This window comes from Anabrus simplex, chromosome 1, assembly GCF_040414725.1.
Source record: "Anabrus simplex isolate iqAnaSimp1 chromosome 1, ASM4041472v1, whole genome shotgun sequence".
Lineage (NCBI taxonomy): Eukaryota > Metazoa > Arthropoda > Insecta > Orthoptera > Tettigoniidae > Anabrus > Anabrus simplex.
The window spans coordinates 23,094,614-23,116,443 of record NC_090265.1 but is presented as its reverse complement, the minus strand read 5'-3'; the positions used below and the strand labels follow the sequence as shown (position 1 = coordinate 23,116,443).

Sequence of the window (21,830 nt, the reverse complement as noted above, 5' to 3'; positions counted from 1 at the left end):
TCCCGGCAGGGTCGGGAATTTTAACCATAATTGGTTAATTTCGCTGGCACGGGGGCTGGGTGTATGTGTCCTCTTCATCATCATTTCATCCTCATCACGACGCGCAGGTCGCCTACGGGAGTCGAATCAAAAGACCTTCATCTGGCGAGCCGAACTTGTCCTCGGACACTCCCGGCACTAAAAGCCATACGCCGTTTCATTTCGATGTGATGGAGAGCAAGTATTTGAACTGTGGATTAGAGCTCGGGTTGGATTCGAATTACGAACCTGTGCGAAGTGAAACAATTAGGCCTAAAAACTGTAGAAGATGGGAATCGGCGCCGGGCGGGCTTCGGAAAGCGTATAAAGGACGATTGTCACTTACCTGTTTTAAAGAATAGGTTTGAACCCTTTGCAAGTGGTACTCATGAATCTATAGATAACAGCTCTGAAGTAAATTTGTTGGAAGCTCGGAGTGAAAGTAACAGGAATCTTGTAAAACCAAGTTGCAAAACCTCGCGGAAATCTGTGAAGATAAGACTTTTTGCCGATAGTCAGAGGAGGAATATTTCTTCAGAACTAAATACAGTAGAAACAGTAAGCATGATAGACATGACATAGGTTTTGGGCCTATGCCGTGTCAAGATTTTTTCGTTTCCCAGAGAAACGTAAAGAATTTCACCTTATTTTCTTGACACGGCATAGGCCCAAAAGCCTACATTGTACCGTACCCGTCTTCATAATATCCCGGGCTAGTCGCGGCAGAGACGTGGTTACCGTTCGAAAAAATGATATGGTGAAACTAAATTCAAAACTCGTCATGAGCAATATACCAAAGGTACATGACAGGAATTCGGGTACATAGACTACGTGAATAAGACAGAGAAATGGGGGTACAATGGATTTATTAAAGACATTAATCCATTCACTTACGACATGAAAATATATAACACTAAAGACAGTTGGCCACATAAAATCAAAGTAAAATATGTCACATGTGGAGTGACATTTCCATGTTAAACACAAATTTAATACACTAGGGACTCGGCCCTACTAAAGCAACACACGACTTAGGATCGACTTCGGATGAATACATTTTAATTTAAGTCGACGCAATCTTCGCTTCAATGTCATAATTCCCTTATGGGATGCGCTTCGAAAAATGTCTATACATGGCCGCGGTTGATAGTTAAACACACTAGTAACCGATCCAAACTATACATATTTACATATCAATAACCAATCAATTCAATGCAACACTAGCCCTGAGCTGCAACTTATAATTACACAGATTCTAAATATGTGGCCGCCCACATAGCAATTGGATGGCATCAAGGCCAGTGACCATCTAATTATCTACCGAGCCAATAAAACACACACACAAAATTAACCTAAAGCAACGCTGATCACATCGAAACAAAACAAACACAAACAAACAAATCAGCCATCATCATCACACCCATGTCATCAATCAAACCAGACAGGCATCATAACACATGTAAATAAAGTAGGCGTTGAACCTGTAAAAGTAACACATGGAAAATGCATGAATAATCCACATGTGGTCATCGAAATCTTCCTCAGCAGGCAGACACATGGCTTACGTCCAGAAGTCAGACGCAACGGCCATTCATTCTGAAAACACTTTCACTAACGCAAACAGCTGGTACCTGTAACTTCCTACTTTTCGAGAGAGAATACGAATAACGGTCCACCTAGCACTCTACGAAAACACGGCCTTGGGGCGGTACACTTAACTTCTCAAGAAAAGAGTTGGTCTCTACCTGCTAACTCTCGTTCGGAGACAAGGATAAATACACAACATTCGCAGCACCATTACTGCTTCTTACTTATAATGACCTGTGATCTCAATTCGCAGATTAAAAACAAAGGCACATCAATACGGGCGTCAGTCTCTCTCACATGAATACACACATCACATACTGTAAATCCTTAGACCATACTCGGGCCTTGCATTTTGCAGTGTACGGGTTCTCGACCCTCCTTATGTCATGACTACGGCAATTTCAGCCTCCTTCACATGTCTCAACCTATCAACCCCTGAATTATTCATCAGTATACTTGTGATTCCACACGGCTCACATAACCAGACCCAGGTTAACATTCATCTATCGTAACGTGCACTTCCGGCGTCTTACATGGCCGGTCAGTTATTCGATAAAACCGTTAGTCGTCCTTCCCTAGTGTAGTAATGACTCTATCTAACAATGTTGAATTTCCGCGATTCTGCTTCCTGACCACATCTGAAATTCCCATGCATGAAAATAAAATAAAAGAGAAAAACTACAGCTGTAAACTGATCTCCCATTCATCATCACCGGCGTATATCCTATGTAAATGACGATCAGAGCTTGTATACTGACCACATAATGGAATACACTGAAAAACACAAAACAACACTCCTATAACTACACTGACATACCCTCAAACCCATCTAAACTAACTGAAAAAAGGATAAAAAGGAAAATAAAATCATGCATCAGCCCAGGACGTAATTACTGTAAATTGAGTTGGAAAACCACTGTTCCCTCTGGCTGACAATTAACTTTAAATTATTTATACACCGCTGATCTAAACTAGTGTGCGACTACTACCCAGGCATGTTAAAAATGACAAAGAGCTTATCTTGCGCCGGCTTTATCATCCATGACGATTACATGGCCACTGGCGTCATCACGAACTTAGACCATGGTCATTTCAGTCTTCAGGATGTGGGAAGTCACTCCATCGATGCTCGGCCTGGGCTCCATAGTGCTGATTGATGTTGCTCCTGTAAACGTTTGAATTAGGCACCGTATCTTCGCCGCTAGTCACACACGTGTGTAAGATCACGCCCTTAATGCTTGGCCGTTAATTGACTACGGCCTGCAAGCGAAAAATTATTTCGTTCCGCTCACCATTGACTGGGCAAGTCGGCACGGACGCGAAGAGTCCTTGGCGTGGCAACGCAACATACGATTACGAAAGTTTCCGGGATCGCGGACTCTTATTGTTATTGTGGTTATGCAAATATTGACGTGAGTTATCGGCCGGATTATAGGCGGCACTGGAAACACCATTCGTTACCGTCCTGATAGCGTCAGATAAATACGCCACTTCCGCGCTTGGCGTAACTTACACGACCGTTACAGATAGAGGTAACTATCTTATTACGTTTATACTGATCACTCCCGGATCGAATTAAAATACTGCACATACATTGTGACACAGTTAAACAGTTATAAATTGTATTATATTCCAACACATATCACTGGTTCAGTTCTCAAATATCAGAATGAAGCGTCCTCTAATAAATATGGTCTTCGGCAGGCGATCGACCAAACGGCACGAAATTCAGACAGAGAGTGGGATGACGCTCCCTTGTTACTAGCAGTTATAAAGACTCGTAGAGTTTATTCAAAAGGCGGGAACTCCTTTCTGATGAATAGAAAGTCTGTTGAGCGGCGGTTTAGTTTGAATGAGAAACCGTTGATAAATGCGAAATAAACATCTAGTCCTCAAGTAGGCATCAAATATATTCTCAAGCATCAGAAAAATTATACTAGTCTTTCTGGACACATCCGAACTGTGGAATATAGGCGCAATGACAGATTATTATCATAAATGAAATTGGTTCAAACATGCAGTTAGAGAGTTGGTCATCCTACCATCGCGGTTCGGCAGTTCGCAAAGTCCTAATACTAGCTCGTGATTGGCGGAGTTCGAAACTGGCTGGACAAAGAGTGCTGCGGAGGTTTCCAGCAAAATCATTCAAAGTTAAACAAACTCGTTGTATAAAGCCTCGCCCTGGCCGCTCCCTTTCGTGCTGGCGTGGTCCGGTATCTAACCGTCTTCCAAACAGACTCCCACGCAAAGCTGTGGTACCTGGAACGCCGCTACGGAAGAGAAGTTCGAAGTATGTTTACTGAACTTCACGCGAGGGGGAAGGTATGCAGCCCGCCGATCTCAATGACGTACGCAGCGAGTGACGTAGCCGCCTCGAGTGAGCTCTACATGACCATATATGGTAATGTCCCAGCTTACCCGCAAAAGTCTATTTTGCGTTACACTATTGCTATTTTGACACTGCCATCATAAAAACTATTATAATGGACGCAACTTGTCAAAATTTCAGGAAAATCCACCGTATACTTTAAGAGTTATAAGGGTAGATAACACCCATATTCTAGATGCTTCCACACAATCGGGTATAAAAGGAGGACGACCCGGGCTACAAATTCAGTATCTGTTACTCCACCGTCTCTGCGGCACGGGTGACGGGAGGAGCACTGTGAGTGCCGAAGTTATAGTTGAAAAAATTGAAATCCGAGTGTTGGAACCTCGTTATTTTCTTTAAAGTGTCGCGTTGGAACTTTGTTATTATATTCAAGTATCGGATTGGAACTTTCTTATTTTCTCGAAGTGTCTCATTGGAACTCTGTTATTTTCTTCGAGTGCCGCGTTGCGACTTTGTTCTTTTCTTAAAGTGCCTCATTGGAACTTTGTTATTTTCTTCGAGTATCGCGTTGGGACTTTGTTATTTTCTCGAAGTGTCTCATTGGAACTCTGTTATTTTCTTCGAGTGCCGCGTTGGGACTTTGTTATTTTCTTAAAGTGCCTCATTAGAACTTTGTTATTTTCTTCGAGTGTCGCATTGGAACTTTGTTATTTTCTTCAAGTGTCGCGGTGGGACTTTGTTATCCCGTGACTATTGAAAGAACTTAGAATTCTCGTGAGTGTCGTGACTTCTGCAAGTACCACGTTTTAACTTATATTTCAAACTTGTACTTTCGTGGATCAATTTCAGGAACATAGAAATTCTCCGAGTGTGTAGGTTGGACTTGTGTTCTACAATAAGATGTGTCAACGTAAACTTTCACGTGAATGGTATGACTCTTCTTCGAAGTACCACATTGAATTTATGTCTTGTGACAAACTGTGGGACTTAAGGTATTTTTAAACATTGCGTTCGATTGTGAAACATGAAATACTTTCCGAGTACTACATCAGGACTTGTGCTTTGATTCATGTCAACATAATTTTAAGTGAACTCACAATTTATGGAGTTAGACGTTTTCCAAGTACCATTTTTCTTTAATGATTATTTACTTTGCTTATCGATGGAATAAGACATTTTCCGAGTGCTATTTCATTTACTCAGCTTATTGCAAATGTGCCAATGTGTTTCGAACCCTCATAAACTGTGCACTAAGAACTGTGGTGACTGTAATCCTATAGAACATTCTAGTTTACCGTGCCTATGTTAGTAAGCTCACGTCATGAACTACATTTTACACATTAATTCTACCAGTACAAGGTCAAATACTTGATACAATCATCCTGTTTTCCAAGTGACTATTTTGGAACATTTTCGATTCAATGAAGTGTCTGAATCAAGGATGTAGTGACACTTGTCACATTTCGTTGTACGAGTAGATGCAATAATTGAAGGGTCATATCTATTTGACAGTGCCATAAATGAGTGGAATGCCGTGCAGGGAACTCGCATGTGAATCACATCTTAAATCGAACCCTGGAACGTGTGCGTCCAGAACTTCGAGACATTCCAGAACTTCGAGACATTCCAGAACTTCAAGAAATTCCAGAACTTCGAGAAATTCTAGAAACCTCACATCCAGGCGGGCGTGGTTCCTACCCAGGCCGTATCCAGCACCATCTCAGGACCCGGAGTTACCAACCAGCCACGACACTTCAATTCTACTGTATGAAGGTGATATTTAACTTGCTTTCAATTATCAATAAACTCAGATTATCAAAAAATCTCTTAGTTCGATGAACTATACCCCTCTCTGTACCAACTCCAATGTTTTAAGCCACTCCCTAAGATATAGTCCATGCTCATCAATTTAGTGTCAAGCGCCTCAAATATAAACATCTTTTCCTGGTACACTATGTTGGGCAATAAGTCCACAGTGTTCTGTCATGATTAAAATTATGCCAATGAAGCATGTGATTGAAATGGTTCAATATCATGTCTATAAGTACGGGCCATGAAAGCAATTGCAACAGTAAGCATGATCAATCAATCAATCAATCAATCAATCAATCAATCAATCAATCAATCAATCAATCAATCAATCAATCAATCAATCAATCAATCAATCAATCAATCAATCAATCAATCAATCAATCAATCAATCAATCAATCAATCAATCAATCAATCAATCAATCAATCAATCAATCAATCAATCAATCAATCAATCAATCAATCAATCAATCAATCAATCAATCAATCAATCAATCAATCAATCAATCAATCAATCAATCAATCAATCAATCAATCAATCAATCAATCAATCAATACTGATCTACATTTAGGGCAGTCGCTCAGGTGGCAGATTCCCTATCTGTTATTTTCCTAGCCTTTTCTTAAATGATTTCAAAGAAATTGGAAATTTATTGAACATCTCCCTTGGTAAGTTAATCCAATCCCTAACTCCCCTTCCTATAAATGAATATTTGTCCTAATTTGTCCTCTTGAATTCCAACTTTATCTTCATATTGTGATCTTTCCTACTTTTAAAGACGCCACACAAACTTATTCGTCTACTAATTTCATTCCACGCCATCTCTCCGGTGACAACTCGGAACATACCACTTAGTCGAGAAGCTTGTTTTCTTTCTCTCAATTCTTCCCAGCCCAAACTTTGCAACATTTTTGTAACGCTACTCTTTTGTCGGAAATCACCCAGAACAAATCAAGCTGCTTTTGTTTGGATATTTTCCAGTTTTTGAATCAGGTAATCCTGGTGAGGGTCCCATACACTGGAACCATACTCTAGTTGGGGTCTTACCAGAGACTTACATGCCCTCTCCTTTACATCCTTACTAAAACCCCTAAATACCCTCATAACCATGTGCAGAGGTTTGTACCCTATATTTACAATTCCATTTATGTGATTACCATAATGAAGATCTTTCCTTATATTAACACCTTGATACTTACAATGATCCCCAAAAGGAACTTCCACCCCATCAACGCAGTAATTAAAACTGAGAGGACTTTTCCTATTTGTGAAACTCACAACCTGACTTTTAACCCCGTTGCTGTCCATCTCACAACATTATCGAGGTCACGTTGCAGTTGCTCACAATCTTGTAACTTATTTATTACTCTGTACTATTCTATGATGTTTCTGCTGTGAATAAGCCTTGTGCAAACTTTAATGACATAACCTTGGAAAGTCACAAATACTGTGAACAATTAGGAGCTACTGGGGTTGCTGTTTATCTGGCAGAGACTAACGCCGTGGGAAGGAATAATGCAAGAGGAATGATCTCTTCCCTCAGATCACGACTACAGGAGTTGCATCACACCAAAGTTGTAGTATTTACGGTTCCTCATAGACACGATCTTCCGGCATGGTCTTGTGTTAACAAGGATGTAAACAAGGTTAATGAAGAACTTTTGAAAATATGTAGGCACTTCAAGAATTAAAAATATGTAAATATATGTAATTTAGGGAGAAAATTTTATACCCGGCATGGTCTGCACCTAAATAGGTTGGGAAAAAGGTTTGTTGTAAATAGTATAATAGAGTTTGCTAATGCAATTCAAGATGTGGATTGTAAAACTGCTCCCACTCCTCTAAAAAAACCTAGAGAAAATGACGAATGTAGGTCGGTCTGTCGTGATAGAGTCGAGGAATGATATTAATACTTATGTTAGTCTATACAAGTTAGGTTCTTTTAAAACTCTATTGGGGAATAGTGTTAATGTGCAAGGTAGACAGACTAGGTTAGGTTCTCATCAGTTCAGTAAAATCAATGAACCTGTAGAAACAAAACTGAAAACAATCATGATCAACATAGTTATTTTTCACATTAACTTACAGTCAATTAGAAATAAACTGGATGAATTAGATGTAATACTCAATAAAAGGCCTACTGATATTTTGTGTGTAAATGAGCACTGGCTGACTAGAGATGAGACCAATCTATATATACCTCATGATTTTGAATTAGGAAGTATTTTTACTAGAGACTTCCCACTAACACATGGTGGAGCTGCAATATATGTTAAGAAAACACTTACATTTGAAGTAATAGATATTTCTTCGTTTTGCGTTAATAATAATAACAACCTATGTGAATCAGTAGCTATTAGATTGTGTGAATATTATTTTGTTGCAGTATCTATGTATCGTGCCCCTAACATCAACGTAAAATTATTTATATCACAGTTAGAGAAGTTAATTTCTTATTTAACTTGTAAATATGATCAAAATATTGCTATAGCTGGTGATTTCAATATAAATATCTTAGAGGTATCACAAAATACTCAAAACTTCCTTAATATGTTAAGATCACATGACTTATATTGTACACATAAATGCATGCCTAGATAATAACTGTAAGAGAAGAGTTTCTCAGTCATCAAAAGAATTAAAATGCCTCAAACGTGTCATATCAATTAAAGAGGTTAATGAATTCGAAGACAAATTAATAAGAACAGTCTGGACTAGCCTTTATGCCATGATTGATGCCAACTTTGCATTTTCTTATTTCATTAACACGATAATTACATATTTTAATTCAGCTTTGCCTGAAAAAGTTGTAACTATTAACGCCAACAGCTCTAAACCAAGAAATAGTGTTAGAAACTGGTTTAAGCCTGATTTGGGTGAAATTATGTTAGCTTATTATAATAAGTATAAGCTAAATAATAATTTAGAGGATAGAGATATATTCAAAAACTACAGGAAATTATATAAAAACATATACATGAGGCTAAACTTGCAGCAAATGACAGGTATATCCAAAGTGCGAACAATAAATGCAAAGCTGCATGGTCTGTCATAAGAAGTGCTAGTCAAACTTTAAATAACAAAGATGTGATTCCTCTAGAAGCGTAAAAGGTATTTTATCAATGCACATGAAAGCACATGTGATCAGGATAATAGCATTTCATCAGATGGGGATGCAAGTAAACATAATTTTTAAAGACCGGTTGCATAACTTTGGTCTTCCCTCAAATGTACTGAATAATGGTTTTCGGTGGGTGGAGATAAATCCGCAAACAGTCGTCAGAAGTATTGTTACAAATTTGAATTCATCTAGTACCCAAGACATTTATGGTCTCACCAACAATACAATCAAAGCAGTTATTGACATGATATTGATGCCATTGACATTTTAAATAAATTTAATGCTTAAACAAGGTGATTTTCCTGAGTGTTTAAAGTTGTCTAAAGTGATACCTATCTTTAAAAAGGGGGATAAAATGTGCCCATAAAATTACCGCCCTATAACAATAGTACCCATTCTGAGTAAAATTATTGAATCCTGTATATTTATGCAACTCAACGAGTACTTTTTCAAAAATAATTTGCTGTACAACAAACAGTTTGGGTTTAGAAAGGGTCATTCAACGATAAAAGCAGTTGGATGTGTTATCAAAGACATATTAAATAATTTTGAGAATAAAACAGTCACAGGTGCTACATTAATTGACCTGACAAAAGCTTTTCATTGTGTCTCGCATGAAATCTTAATTCATAAGCTCAGTTATTATGGAGTAAGGGTCCATGTACTGAAAATAATGGCATCTTATCTTAATCAGAGGAAACAGATGGAGGTAATAAGTGATAAGAAATCTGATATGGAAACTGTTAAATTAGGTGTCCCACAAGGGTCTGTTTTGGGACCTTTCCTGCTTTTGGTCTATATTGTACCAGGAACGCTGGTCCAAGATAAAGTACCCGCACTTCGAGCTTGAATTGAGCGCTCAGCGCCGACTCAACAGCAGGCTGCGGCATGAAGTTCGTATGCGACGTGGAGCTTATGACGTCACAGCCTGCCTCCCCTTGTGACCGAAAAATTGAATCAGCCAGAGGACATTCGAAATATTCTATACCTAATAACTTTCCTTAGGATGATAACTAAATTATGGGAACAACATCACTGTGTTGCCAAAGTTTTGGTCTTCACTTGCACCAAGTTTGGTGCAAATCCGACGAAAGCTAAAGATATTCAATGAAATGCAATTGCTGCTATCTTCACGATTTACGTACATAAGGAGGACTAATTCCCAAGGCAGAGGGGGTGTCTCTTCTCTTACATACTACGTCTCTAATTGTCGACTTCGTGCAGCCAACTTCGGAGTCCACGATGTTTACCGGCTGTTGGATGGCTCCAGCTTAACACCGTCATCGCAGATTCTCCTATACCTACCAACGCGGGACTACTGGAAGCGCCTCCTCGCCACCGGAGTCAACATACATCACCGCTTCTACCTCGTGGAGCCTACTCCTCCACCCATCTTGGCCCAAATCGCTGCAGATCCAACAACTCTGCCCTTCGTAACCTCTACTCAATTTCATACACCGTCACAACCTACATCGCCTTCCGTTTCCATTTACCTCACCACTACAACCATCATCGCCACCACCACCACTACCACTTCGACGTCCGCCCATACCCCTTCCTATAATCCCGTCACTACGATCACGCCTTGCCACCCTTCACCTATGTCATCATCTCTCCCTTTTCCTCGACTCCCGCACAACCTAGTCTCCAAAAACTCCCCGCCACGCCATTGGATTCTACCACAGCAACACCGCCATCGACTCTACAATCCCCACCAGACAACGCCGAAACAGCCGCCGCCACATCCTCAACATCACCGTCGCCACCTACATCTTTCCACGGTATGCCTCGCTGCGTGCTCCGTGGCATAGACCCCAGCATCTCTGACCAGGACATACTTCGTGAACTTCGAACAACAGGAATCCCCGCCCGACGAGCGTCCCGGAAACAAAACAGCTCCGGCCCTACCTACATGGTTCGCCTCCACCTTCCAACGGCAGCAGACGTCCAACACCTGATCGACAACGGCGCCCATATTTACCACCATCATTAAAGAGTGGAGCCTTTTCGTTCCCCACCCCGACCTGTTCGCTATCCTTCCACCACTGCCTACTGTCGCCCCCGGCTAACTCCACCTATCCACCTACCTTTCAACCTCGTCAACCCGTCTGTCCACCCCTTCCTCCAACTAATTTCCCCCCAAACCTTTCCGACGCCAGCTCTCTTTCGACTCCTCACCACTTCCCTTTGTAATCTCACCGCCACCCTCCACCTCCTAACCTTGCATCTCTGCCCTGGAACCCTCAACTAACCTTCCGCTTCGCACATATCTCCTATCATTTCTCACTTCGTTTACCCACCTTCCTTCTCCCTCACATCTTCTTGACCCGCCTGCATCTCTTGGCCAGAGAGAGGGTGTCACCCTCTAAGTGGCCCGCCCCACCCTTTCAGGGTGGGGAATGAAAATTTAGGGGGAAAAAGGCAGATTAGTGTGCACAGTACCACGGTCGAACCCGGTCGGTCGGCTCGTGGCAGCCGTGATGTAGTGACTGTTTAATTTCTTCGCGAACTTTAACTCGGCAGTGTTGAAAGTGGACTTGGAAAGTTTCTCCAGTTCGCGAGTGACATAATTTTTCTCAAACTAAGAGCGATATAATACAACTTGTACTACTACTACTACCAAACATTTTCATTCCTCCCCTGAAGGGGGAGGCGGGCCTCTCAGGCCGGGAGATTTGTTACGGTGAGGGAGATGTGCGGTGAAGGTGAGGGGGTGGGCGGCCGTGGCCTACACTACGAACTGTCCCGGCATTCGCCTTAGTGCAGGAGAATGGAAAACCACGGAAAACCATTCTCAGGACAGCCGACGGGTGGGGCCAGGCGTGAAGTCCAGCACTGTGCCCCTGTCCCGTCTCCCGAATGCAGAGGCGTAGAGCCACGGTAGAGCCGTGGCCACCTTTCCTCTGTTCGGTTGGCCAGTCAGAGTACAGAGCTGTTGGACCACGGACAAGCCGTGGCCTCTTAAGGGACGAAACCCAAGGGCCGAAACCCACTCTGCATTTACCGACGATACAACTTGCGCTTCGCCGACATTAACATTTACAAGTGGTTGATTATTTAAGATGAGTATTTTAAGACTTGTGTATATTTTCCAAGTGCTCATATTTCAATGTGAATAAGACGTTCTGAACAGTGATAGATTCTTGAACAGATTGAAATATTTCGAGAGTTTTCATTGACATAATGGTGCTAAAAGGCTTAGAATTCCTCAAGTGTCGAACATTGACAAGTGATTGAGTATCACGTTAACTTAAACTCTATAACTACTCTACGGATTTGCAATTTTCTCGTGCGTAAATAATTCTCAAACACTTAGAAATATTTCCGTAGGCGATAGACTGTGAACTGTGTATTTGAACTTGTATTTATCAACCTTACGTATGATCGAACCAAGGACTGTTAAAGTAGAGAGTAAGTTTCAATTTATTTTTCAATTAACACGTGTGAAGAAGAATAAGTTCACAAGTAAAATATTTTCGTTTCCATCCGATCAAACTGATTGCTTTCAAACTGTGTAAAAGACTTAGGAATATTTGTCAAGTGATAATACTTCAACTTATGCCAAGTGTCACATTCTTCGAACTTACTAGGTGAATTTCATTGGACATTCGACAATACGAAGTTACATTATCCTACAGTTGTATGCGGCTATTTAGTTTGCTAGTTCGATTTTATTGACATTCATCTCCACTTATTTACTTTTCAAGTGCAACGATTGAATTGCGTGTTCGATTTTATTGACATTTGGCCGTATAGAATTCACTTCAAGTGATGAGTGTCAGAACACGGGATAGATTCTAGTGACATTCTACCGAGTGATAGTTATTAATTCATTCCTCGATTACACGATTTCCATGTGTTATAAACCTTGTTTAAGGTCATTATTTTATCTCTTTCTCGTCTGTGCAGAAGCCGTTTTCCAAATTAACACGTCCAGGGTATTCACGTTCATCCTATACGTGACGAGTCTCGACGCCCGTACTACTAGAACTTTTACATCATATAGATCTTCTAGACACCGTATGAATCTTCTGGAAATTATAGATCTTTCAGAACGTCTAGAATTTCCATCGAGGGAGGAATCGTGTTTACATGACGCAGAGAGGAGACCCATGGTAGTAGGTACGAGAGTAGCAACCGGATTTCCGGAAACGTCGCCAGCAGTAGGACAAAGGAAAGGACACTTCCCAGTATTTCTTCTGTACAGAGGTGATATGAAATTTGAACTTTTGTTAATAAACTCAGTCTTCTTTGAATCAAAGATTATTTCAACAAACTTCTCTCCCTCTGTAAGCAGTCCATTTCTGTACCGTGCATGCCCTTCTAGCCCAAGTACGGCAGTTACTGTTACAATATCAATGACCTAGCATGTAATGTTCCCTGCACATCAATTCTATATGCTGATGATACAACTTTCCTAAATAGTAATGTTGATATCACAGCACTAAGAAACCAAGTCAACACATCTGTTAATATTGCTGAAAACTGGTTTCTTCACAATAAATTAAATATTAATGTCACTAAAACAGAAAATATCCTGTTTACCTTGGATCACACTCTAAATAATGACTGCTATAATTCTGTTAAATTATTAGGCCTACATGTAGATACAAGACTTACCTGGGAAATACATACTTCAGAACTCTGTAAGAGATTAGCCAGGGTGGGGTATCTGTTGCGGAAACTGAAAACCTGCGTCAGTCGGGATATCGTCGTTGCCGCGACAAAACCTATGTGATAATATTTTTGGGGATATACTGACCCGCAGCACATACATTATGAAGAGCGAGAATCCCTTGACAATATTCACACAATATTGCACCTTAGATGACAGAACCTTACCGGCCAAAGTTCTAAGCTAAAATATTTCACATAGGAGGTTTCGTCCCGGCAGCGACGATATGCTGCTTGCATCCTATCAGGCTTTCTTTCACCCTGATATACTGTATGGGATCAGGTTATGGGGCAATTGTCCTACATCAAATAATGCATTTATTTGGCAGAAAAAGGCAGTCCCTCTAATTGCTGGATTAGAATTTAGACAGTCATGTAAAACTTTCTTTGTGAGCCTAAAAATGATGACAGTTCCCTGTTTATATATTCTTACAAATACACTGACTGACAGAGCAAATGCAACACCAAGAAGGAGTGGTTCGAAAGGGATGAAAGTTGGGGAAAAAACAGAGACGGCACGGACGAATAATTGATGTTTATTTCAAACCGATATGCAGGTTACACAATGCGCACGGCATCGACTCAGTAGGATGTAGGACCACCGCGAGCGGCGATGCACGCAGAAACACGTCGAGGTACAGAGTCAATAAGAGTGCGGATGGTGTCCTGAGGGATGGTTCTCCATTCTCTGTCAACCATTTGCCACAGTTGGTCGTCCGTACGAGGCTGGGGCAGAGTTTGCAAACGGCGTACAATGAGATCCCACACGTGTTCGACTGGTGAGAGATCCGGAGAGTACGCTGGCCACGGAAGCATATGTACACCTCGTAGAGCCTGTTAGGAGATGCGAGCAGTGTGTGGGCGGGCATTATCCTGCTGAAACAGAGCATTGGGCAGCCCCTGAAGGTACGGGAGTGCCACCGGCCGCAGCACATGCTGCACGTAGCGGTGGGCATTTAACGTGCCTTGAATACGCACTAGAGGTGACGTGGAATCATACGCAATAGCGCCCCAAACCATGATGCCGCGTTGTCTAGCGGTAGGGCGCTCCACAGTTACTGCCGGATTTGACCTTTCTCCACGCCGACGCCACACTCGTCTGCGGTGACTATCACTGACAGAACAGAAGCGTGACTCATCGGAGAACACGACGTTCCGCCAATCCCTCATCCAAGTCGCTCTAGCCCGGCACCATGCCAGGCGTGCACGTCTATGCTGTGGAATCAATGGTAGTCTTCTGAGCGGACGCCGGGAATGCAGGCCTCCTTCAACCAATCGACGGGAAATTGTTCTGGTCGATATTGGAACAGCACATGCTGAAGAATGGCGGTTGACGTGGCGTGCGGGGCTGCCACCGCTTGGCGGCGGATGCGCCGATCCTCGCGTGCTGACGTCACTCGGGCTGCGCCTGGACCCCTCGCACGTGCCACATGTCCCTGCGCCAACCATCTTCGCCACAGGCGCTGCACCGTGGACAAATCCCTATGGGTATCGGCTGCGATTTGACGAAGCGACCAACCTGCCCTTCTCAGCCCGATCACCATACCCCTCGTAAAGTCGTCTGTCTGCTGGAAATGCCTCCGTTGACGGCGGCCTGGCATTCTTAGCTATACACGTGTCCTGTGGCACACGACAACACGTTCTACAATGACTGTCGGCTGAGAAATCACGGTACGAAGTGGGCCATTCGCCAACGCCTTGTCCCATTTATCGTTCGCTACGTGCGCAGCACAGCGGCGCATTTCACATCATGAGCATACCTCAGTGACGTCAGTCTACCCTGCAATTGGCATAAAGTTCTGACCACTCCTTCTTGGTGTTGCATTTGCTCTGTCAGTCAGTGTATTATACATATAAAAGAGAATCTTTCCGAATTTAAAGAAAGATCTACAGTTCACATGCGCGACACAAGATACAAGAATGATCTGGATACTCCTCACTCCAGGCTTAGTAAAAGCACAAACAGCCACTGTTATCAACAGCTTAAGATGTACAATAAGCTTCCACTACCAATTCGAACGTTAGACAAAGCTGCATTTAACAGGATAATGTCACAATTTTTAAGGAGAAAGGCATTTTATAGTGTAGAAGAGTTCTAGAATGTGCTATTTCAAAAACTGATGAGCACTCAGGCACTTCTATAATACAACTGCCAGTTTTCCATAACCTCCTCCAAGCATGTAGCTGAATCATTCAGAGTATGGCAATAGTTTCTTACCTGTTAATGATAACTGCACGCTCTTGAATGACGTTGTTCGAGCCAATTACGATTGGCCCGGCTTCAGCAATGATTATTGACTGCGGGTGAATTACATTATTGCTGCCGATGGTAACATCACCACGCATTTCAGCAGCACCAGGGGCAATCTTCACACTAGTAACAAAATAAAGTTCCATAAAGTAGCGGATATAATTATACAATAATGTTGCTTTCATATATTGCTAAAATACAGAAAGCAGATGAACCTTTAAATACATGTACAGTCACTTAAAGAAATGAATGAACACATGTTGCCAAGACAGATTTTCGTATGTGGGGTGTTTTATATATTAGGGTCTGAACATTTTGTATACCGAGCTAAATCTGCACCAGTCATCCAGCTTTTTTTTTTTTTTTTTTTTTTTTTACAATTTCCTTTACGTCGCACTTACACCGATAGGTCTTATGGCAGTGATGGGATAGGAAAGGCCTAGGAATGTGAGGGAAGCGGCCGTGGCCTTAATTAAGGTACAGCACCAGCATTTTCCTGGTGTGAAAATGAGAAACCACGGAGAACATCTTTAGAGCTGCCTACAGTGTGGTTCGAACACACTGTCTCCCAGATGCAAGCTCACAGCTGCACGCTTCTAACCACACAGCCAACTCGCCCGGTCATCAAGTAGCAACACTATACTGCTGGTGCCAAGACGGTTGTTTTATATACTATCATGATGTACAGGACAAGTGCGACACCAGATAGTTTTAAGAGGAAGTACAACTAGGCAACCATCCTCTATTAACACTAATCAGAGAGAAAAAGTTGAAGGGATCCGACACTTCGAAAAATGAAGGTACCGGCCAAAGGAAGACAAGGGCCAGGAAGGGAATGGGAATGAAAGACTCCCTAGGCCTCGAGTGCTCTAATACCTTCGGAGTCGGAAAAGAACAAGAGTTGACCAAGGGAGGTCGGATAAGATAGATGAAAGTGCAGGGCCTGGCACAAATAAGTGAAAGCAATGCCAGGACTCAACTAAGGGCCCCGTGGTCGCCAACACGCGCTCCCAAGTTGAGAGCCCGAGCCCCTTTTAGTCACCTCTTACGACAGGCAGGGGATACTGTGGGCATCATTCTACAGCCCCCACCCACAGAGGGAGCTGCTATTGTCACTGTCAGAATGAAACATTTCTCACAAAAGGAAGTCTAAAGGTCAATTCACACATCTCCCGCTCTCCGCTTCCGTACCCGGTCTTTCCAACAAGAATTTATCACGTATGTTCTCACATCTGTTCCGTGCTGTAATCTTGGATGAAGGGGAGGAAGAAAAGAAACAGTGGCTCATTCTGTATGAAAACGCAGGGGTATAGGACAGTTTTTTACTCTAGGCCTGTATAGGGGTTTGATGGATCTCAAAATAACATTTCACGGATATTTCAGAATGAGCAGAAATACACATTCAGTGTGCTATTTAAGGTCGCACCTTTAAAAACGAAAAATAACACATTTGGAGACCTGCAATTACACCGAAGGAATTGCTAATATATCAAGTTCTCAGAATGTCATATTTTAATATTATCATTACTATGATATTATTATATTATACAGGCCTATATGATTGTTTATAATGTTACTAATTCATTAAATTTGGATCAACTATCACACACAGTTTTTCTTAATCGGATAAGTAATAAAAAGTTATAATTACTTACTTTCATCTTCCATTTTCTCTCCTATTTCGTCCCATAAACGCTTCTTCAAGCCACTGTCCATGTATTGCGGATCAGCTAAATTATATTAAAAAAAAAAAAGAGTATGCTTTCACTAATTCAATCAGCAGTTTGTCCTTCGTTTCGGGAGGTAAGAATCATTTCAAACTTACACAGATAACCACAGCACTCTAAGATAACTGAGAAGCGGGGAGGTGCGAAGAGAGAAATCACGTCCGTGAAAGCAAGAAAATATCGTTGGCGAGCGAATACGTTTTGCGGGTACGGACCACGGAGAAGCACTGAAGGTCACGGCGAATACCATTAGGGAAAGTGTTCGAACTCATCGAGTTGTTTACAAGGCGACGAAAATTTATTTTCACGGAAGATGCCGCCACGTCCTAGAGATGTGTGAATCGAAATTTAATTAGAATTTTCAACAGTGTGCAACAGACTATTCTGCTGTCACTTATTTAAAAATATTCATTTCTCCTACAATTTGTTAGTAAGTCTTATATTTGGTCCGGGCTGCCCATAATTGGTCTAGGGGAAACGAATGATGAAAAATGATTTCATACACACATGTAAACTAAGTGCAACGTACATAGAAAAAGTAATGTAGCAAATTTGTACATACTTTACTGGAGAGGAGTTTCCTCGCCTAATACTCAATGTCATGCTATTCTCTCAGTTTTCACATTTTCTTTGTCCGGTTCACTAAAATCAGTGATCTTTAAGCAATATGTAACTATTATTGTTGATTACCATAGCAACGAATAACGTGCTTATTAACATGTACAGTAAGTATAATACGCGAACCTTTTCTTGAGCCCTGAGCTCCTTAGTGCTGAATCGGTAGACCTCAGTTACCTTCGATATCCATATTGGCAACATTTGAAACACAAACTATGAATCGCTTATTCATCGCTGGGCAACATCTGGCGTACACTTCACGAACTAGTACTGTTGTTGTTTACACAGCAAAGCCAAACTATATAATTCATGCTAGTAACAAGATTCGCATCGAGAAATGTTATATAATGTTAAATGATGTATGTGTGACACAGTTGATGACGTAAGATAATAAATGTTTAGAGAATTCATATCGATCGATCATATTATCGATTCAGTTCAGATTTCATTTCCATCCAGTTGGCAGTATAACAAAAACCGACTGAGCTAACTCCTCACCCGTAAACCTCGGGCTCGCGTATTGTACGTTGTGTATTCAGCCCGAAGGCTGGTTTGATCCTCCACACCTCCGCCAACAGCTGTCATAGATAGCCTAGGTGTCACCGAAGAGGCATACTAAGGAAATGAGTGAGGTAGTTTCCCGTTGCTTTCCTCACCGTGCCATAAGTTGCTATTGAATATCAGGAACTAGTAATTTATTTATAGACACAGCAACGAATCAATTAATCAGCGGGTCCACCCAACGTCCCTCCTTCTCAGTTGGTAGCAGTCGCAAGTAACAAAGTACGGTACATCCCTAGCCAAAAATGGACATCAAACAGCGCTACCTCCGCTGGTAAAAATTTGGTAAAGATTTACCGAAAAATCATAGGTACTTAAACTCACCTCCAACTTAGATTCATAACTTCAGCTGAAATCTTATTGTAAAACTGTAAACGAGCCATAAGTATTGTTACCTTACTAGGAAGAAAACAACAGCTGTCACTACGATTGTCATGGTGATGATGAGTCAGGGATTCAGGGAGTATTCTTCTATTTCGTAATCACTTGGACCTCGCATTAGCCCCGGCCGAGTAGATCTCTCGCTGCGCTCCTTATACTGGCCTTGACAATCGCCTGTGAAGTCTCCAGCGTACTAGAAGTGACCAACGACTTATACACTACATAGACTGGCGAATGACCTGCCATCTGTGAGGAAAATTGAAAGCAGCTCCGCTATGTTTTCTGCTGGCAGGAAGGAGGGGGCGGAGCAACGTAATGTGCCGGATGGGGACGCGAAGCAACTTCTGTCAATATAGGTTCTTTCCAACACGCAGTTTGCTGTCAGTACACGGACGCATCCATATATCGCTCTATACGCATGCGCAAGGAGACCATGTACTGGTACAGGGACTGTGTTGGAAAGAACCTAAATTGTCTAGTCATTGCCTGCATCCTATTGATCTAATTGTATTATAAATACGGACAGGAGATAATAAAGAAACCATGTTTTCAAATATTGACTAATACGTAAACAACAATATCATAAATTAAGTTCCCAGAAGGAAACCATAATTTAATTTCATCGAATGCGCCATTTAAACAACTAATTACGATTTGACATACATTTATAATATTTGTAACAGCCTAGACTACGGCACTAGTGTATAACAATAAATGTTAAGTCAGGTTACGAGTGTGGAAGGCCTTTGCTGGCAAGATGTAGTGTTTACAGTGCACCATGTATTCTGGCATGGGCTAGAATAAAATTGATACTTTCATTGACCTACAAGGGCGCCCATACCCGGGGGCAAGGTGGGGCCACGGCCCACCCTCTAGCTCTCAGGGAAAGGCAAAAATCTAGTGTAGCCACGGGTTTTCCTTTCAAGAAAATGATTTAAAAGTCAGTATTACGTAAAAGCGGTAGTACCGCCCACCACCAACAGGCAGCGGATACCGTGGGTTATTCTAGAGTAGAATACAAATCGCCATTTATCTTCCAAAATATTAAAATTACTACTTACCCCCAGGTCTGGCCCAACTGTCGTACGGACGCCCATGTTGACCTGTCTCAGTCTTATACTTGGCTTTGACAATATGAAAGTGGCTGAGGTATGAGCGATGCTAGTAATGCCATTCCTTATGAAGCCAGCCCCTGCTATGAATGGTGTGAAAATGTCGCTCTTGGGGTCGGTTGGTGCACGCATTTCAGTGGGCTTGGCAGACTGATCTGCAATAGCAACATCTGGCTCAGTGAGGAAAGCAACGGGAAACTACATCACTCCTCATTTCCCTAGTACGTCTCTTCAGTGACACCTAGGCCATCTATGACAGCTAATGGTGAACCTGTTGAGGATCCAACCAGCCTTCGGGCTGAATACCCAACATACGAGTGTGGAGTGGAGTAGTGGCTTATTGTACATTTCCAACAGGTGACTCGTCACAATAGGTAATAACTATCAATGATAGAACAGAGAATACAGTAATGTAAATCCAGTGGACAAGGGAGTTTTATTCTTAAACTAGCCGCTGTACCCGTGCTTCGCTACGGGATTCTCAGAAAGATTGTCTTAGGGGTTTTCCTAACTGAAGTAAACATAGGTCATTACAAAAATGTCAGTAGGAATGTAGCGATTAAAAGCAATGCTATCATATACTGTAAGATACTCGATCAAATGTAAACCGCACATTTTCTCACTTTTACGAACAGTACTACGGTGCCGATCTAACAATCCAAAGTTCCCGAGCGGGAATGACCAGGCCGCAGACAGCCGTGAACACTCCTCTGCCATTATTTCGTTAAACATGCAAACTGCTCATTCCAATCAGAGTAGAGATTGAATAGCTCGAATGCTATGATGGACCAGTGTGTTATATATCAGTAGTATCAGAAAATTTACGAACGAGAGGAATGGCATGCTAAAGAAGAAAGTTATCTAACTCTCAATATTCAGGCAGGCTGTTACACTCGGTACGATGGGCTGAGTTGGCCGTGCGGTTAGGGGCGTGCAGCTGTGAGCTTGCATCCGGGAGATAGTGGATTCGAACCCCACTGTCGGCAGCCTTGAAGATGGCATTCCGTAGTTTCCCATTTTCACAGCAGGCAAATGCTGTGGCTGTACCTTAATTAAGGCCAAGGCCGCTTCCTTCACACTCCTAGCCCTTTCCTATTCTCGGTACGCAGCAGTAATCCTATCTACCGGAGATAAGTGGCAACAGAAGACACAAAGCACATCACAACAAACAATGGTCAATGTAATGTTATTGTTGATCAATTTTATGAGATTTCTATATTGTAGGCCTTCACATTTAGTTTTCTTTCGACTTTGTGATATTAGGGCGTCTTGTAAACTTATTTGTAGCGTAGACTGTAGTTGTTTTCTCCGACTTTATATACCGATTTTTATTAAATTCTGTTTACTCATTTTCTCGTGACTCGGCGCTGATATGGACTTAGTAACAAAAATCCAAATTCATGATCATAGCCGGTACGGTAACAATGTATAACACATAAATTGTCAGAAATACAACTATAGTTATGTACTATTTATCGTTAGGACCACTAATAACAAATATTTGAGAATCAAATATTATGCCTTCCCCTAAACTACCATTTCACTCAGCGTGAATACAATTATTTATGGTCTAGATTGTAGCGACTTATTCCCCGACTTTGTATACCGATTTTCATTAGTATAGAACCACTAATAAC

The 21,830-nt window shown here is 41.8% G+C and overlaps 1 protein-coding gene across 2 annotated transcripts in view; it reads right to left on the bottom strand.

The window, feature by feature from the left end:
- The window catches only part of LOC136863968 (dynactin subunit 6), an 87,187-nt gene extending 67,901 nt beyond the window's left edge, over positions 1-19,286 (bottom strand). For both annotated transcript variants that reach the window (XM_067140845.2, XM_068225339.1), the window contains exons 1-2: positions 19,096-19,286; positions 15,762-15,917 (exon numbers count right to left, since the gene is read on the bottom strand). In XM_067140845.2, coding sequence (XP_066996946.1) covers positions 15,762-15,917; positions 19,096-19,136 — 197 coding nt within the window. In that variant the 5' untranslated portion in view covers positions 19,137-19,286. The remainder of the gene's footprint in view (positions 1-15,761; positions 15,918-19,095) is intronic.
- Positions 19,287-21,830: the final 2,544 nt, after the last annotated feature.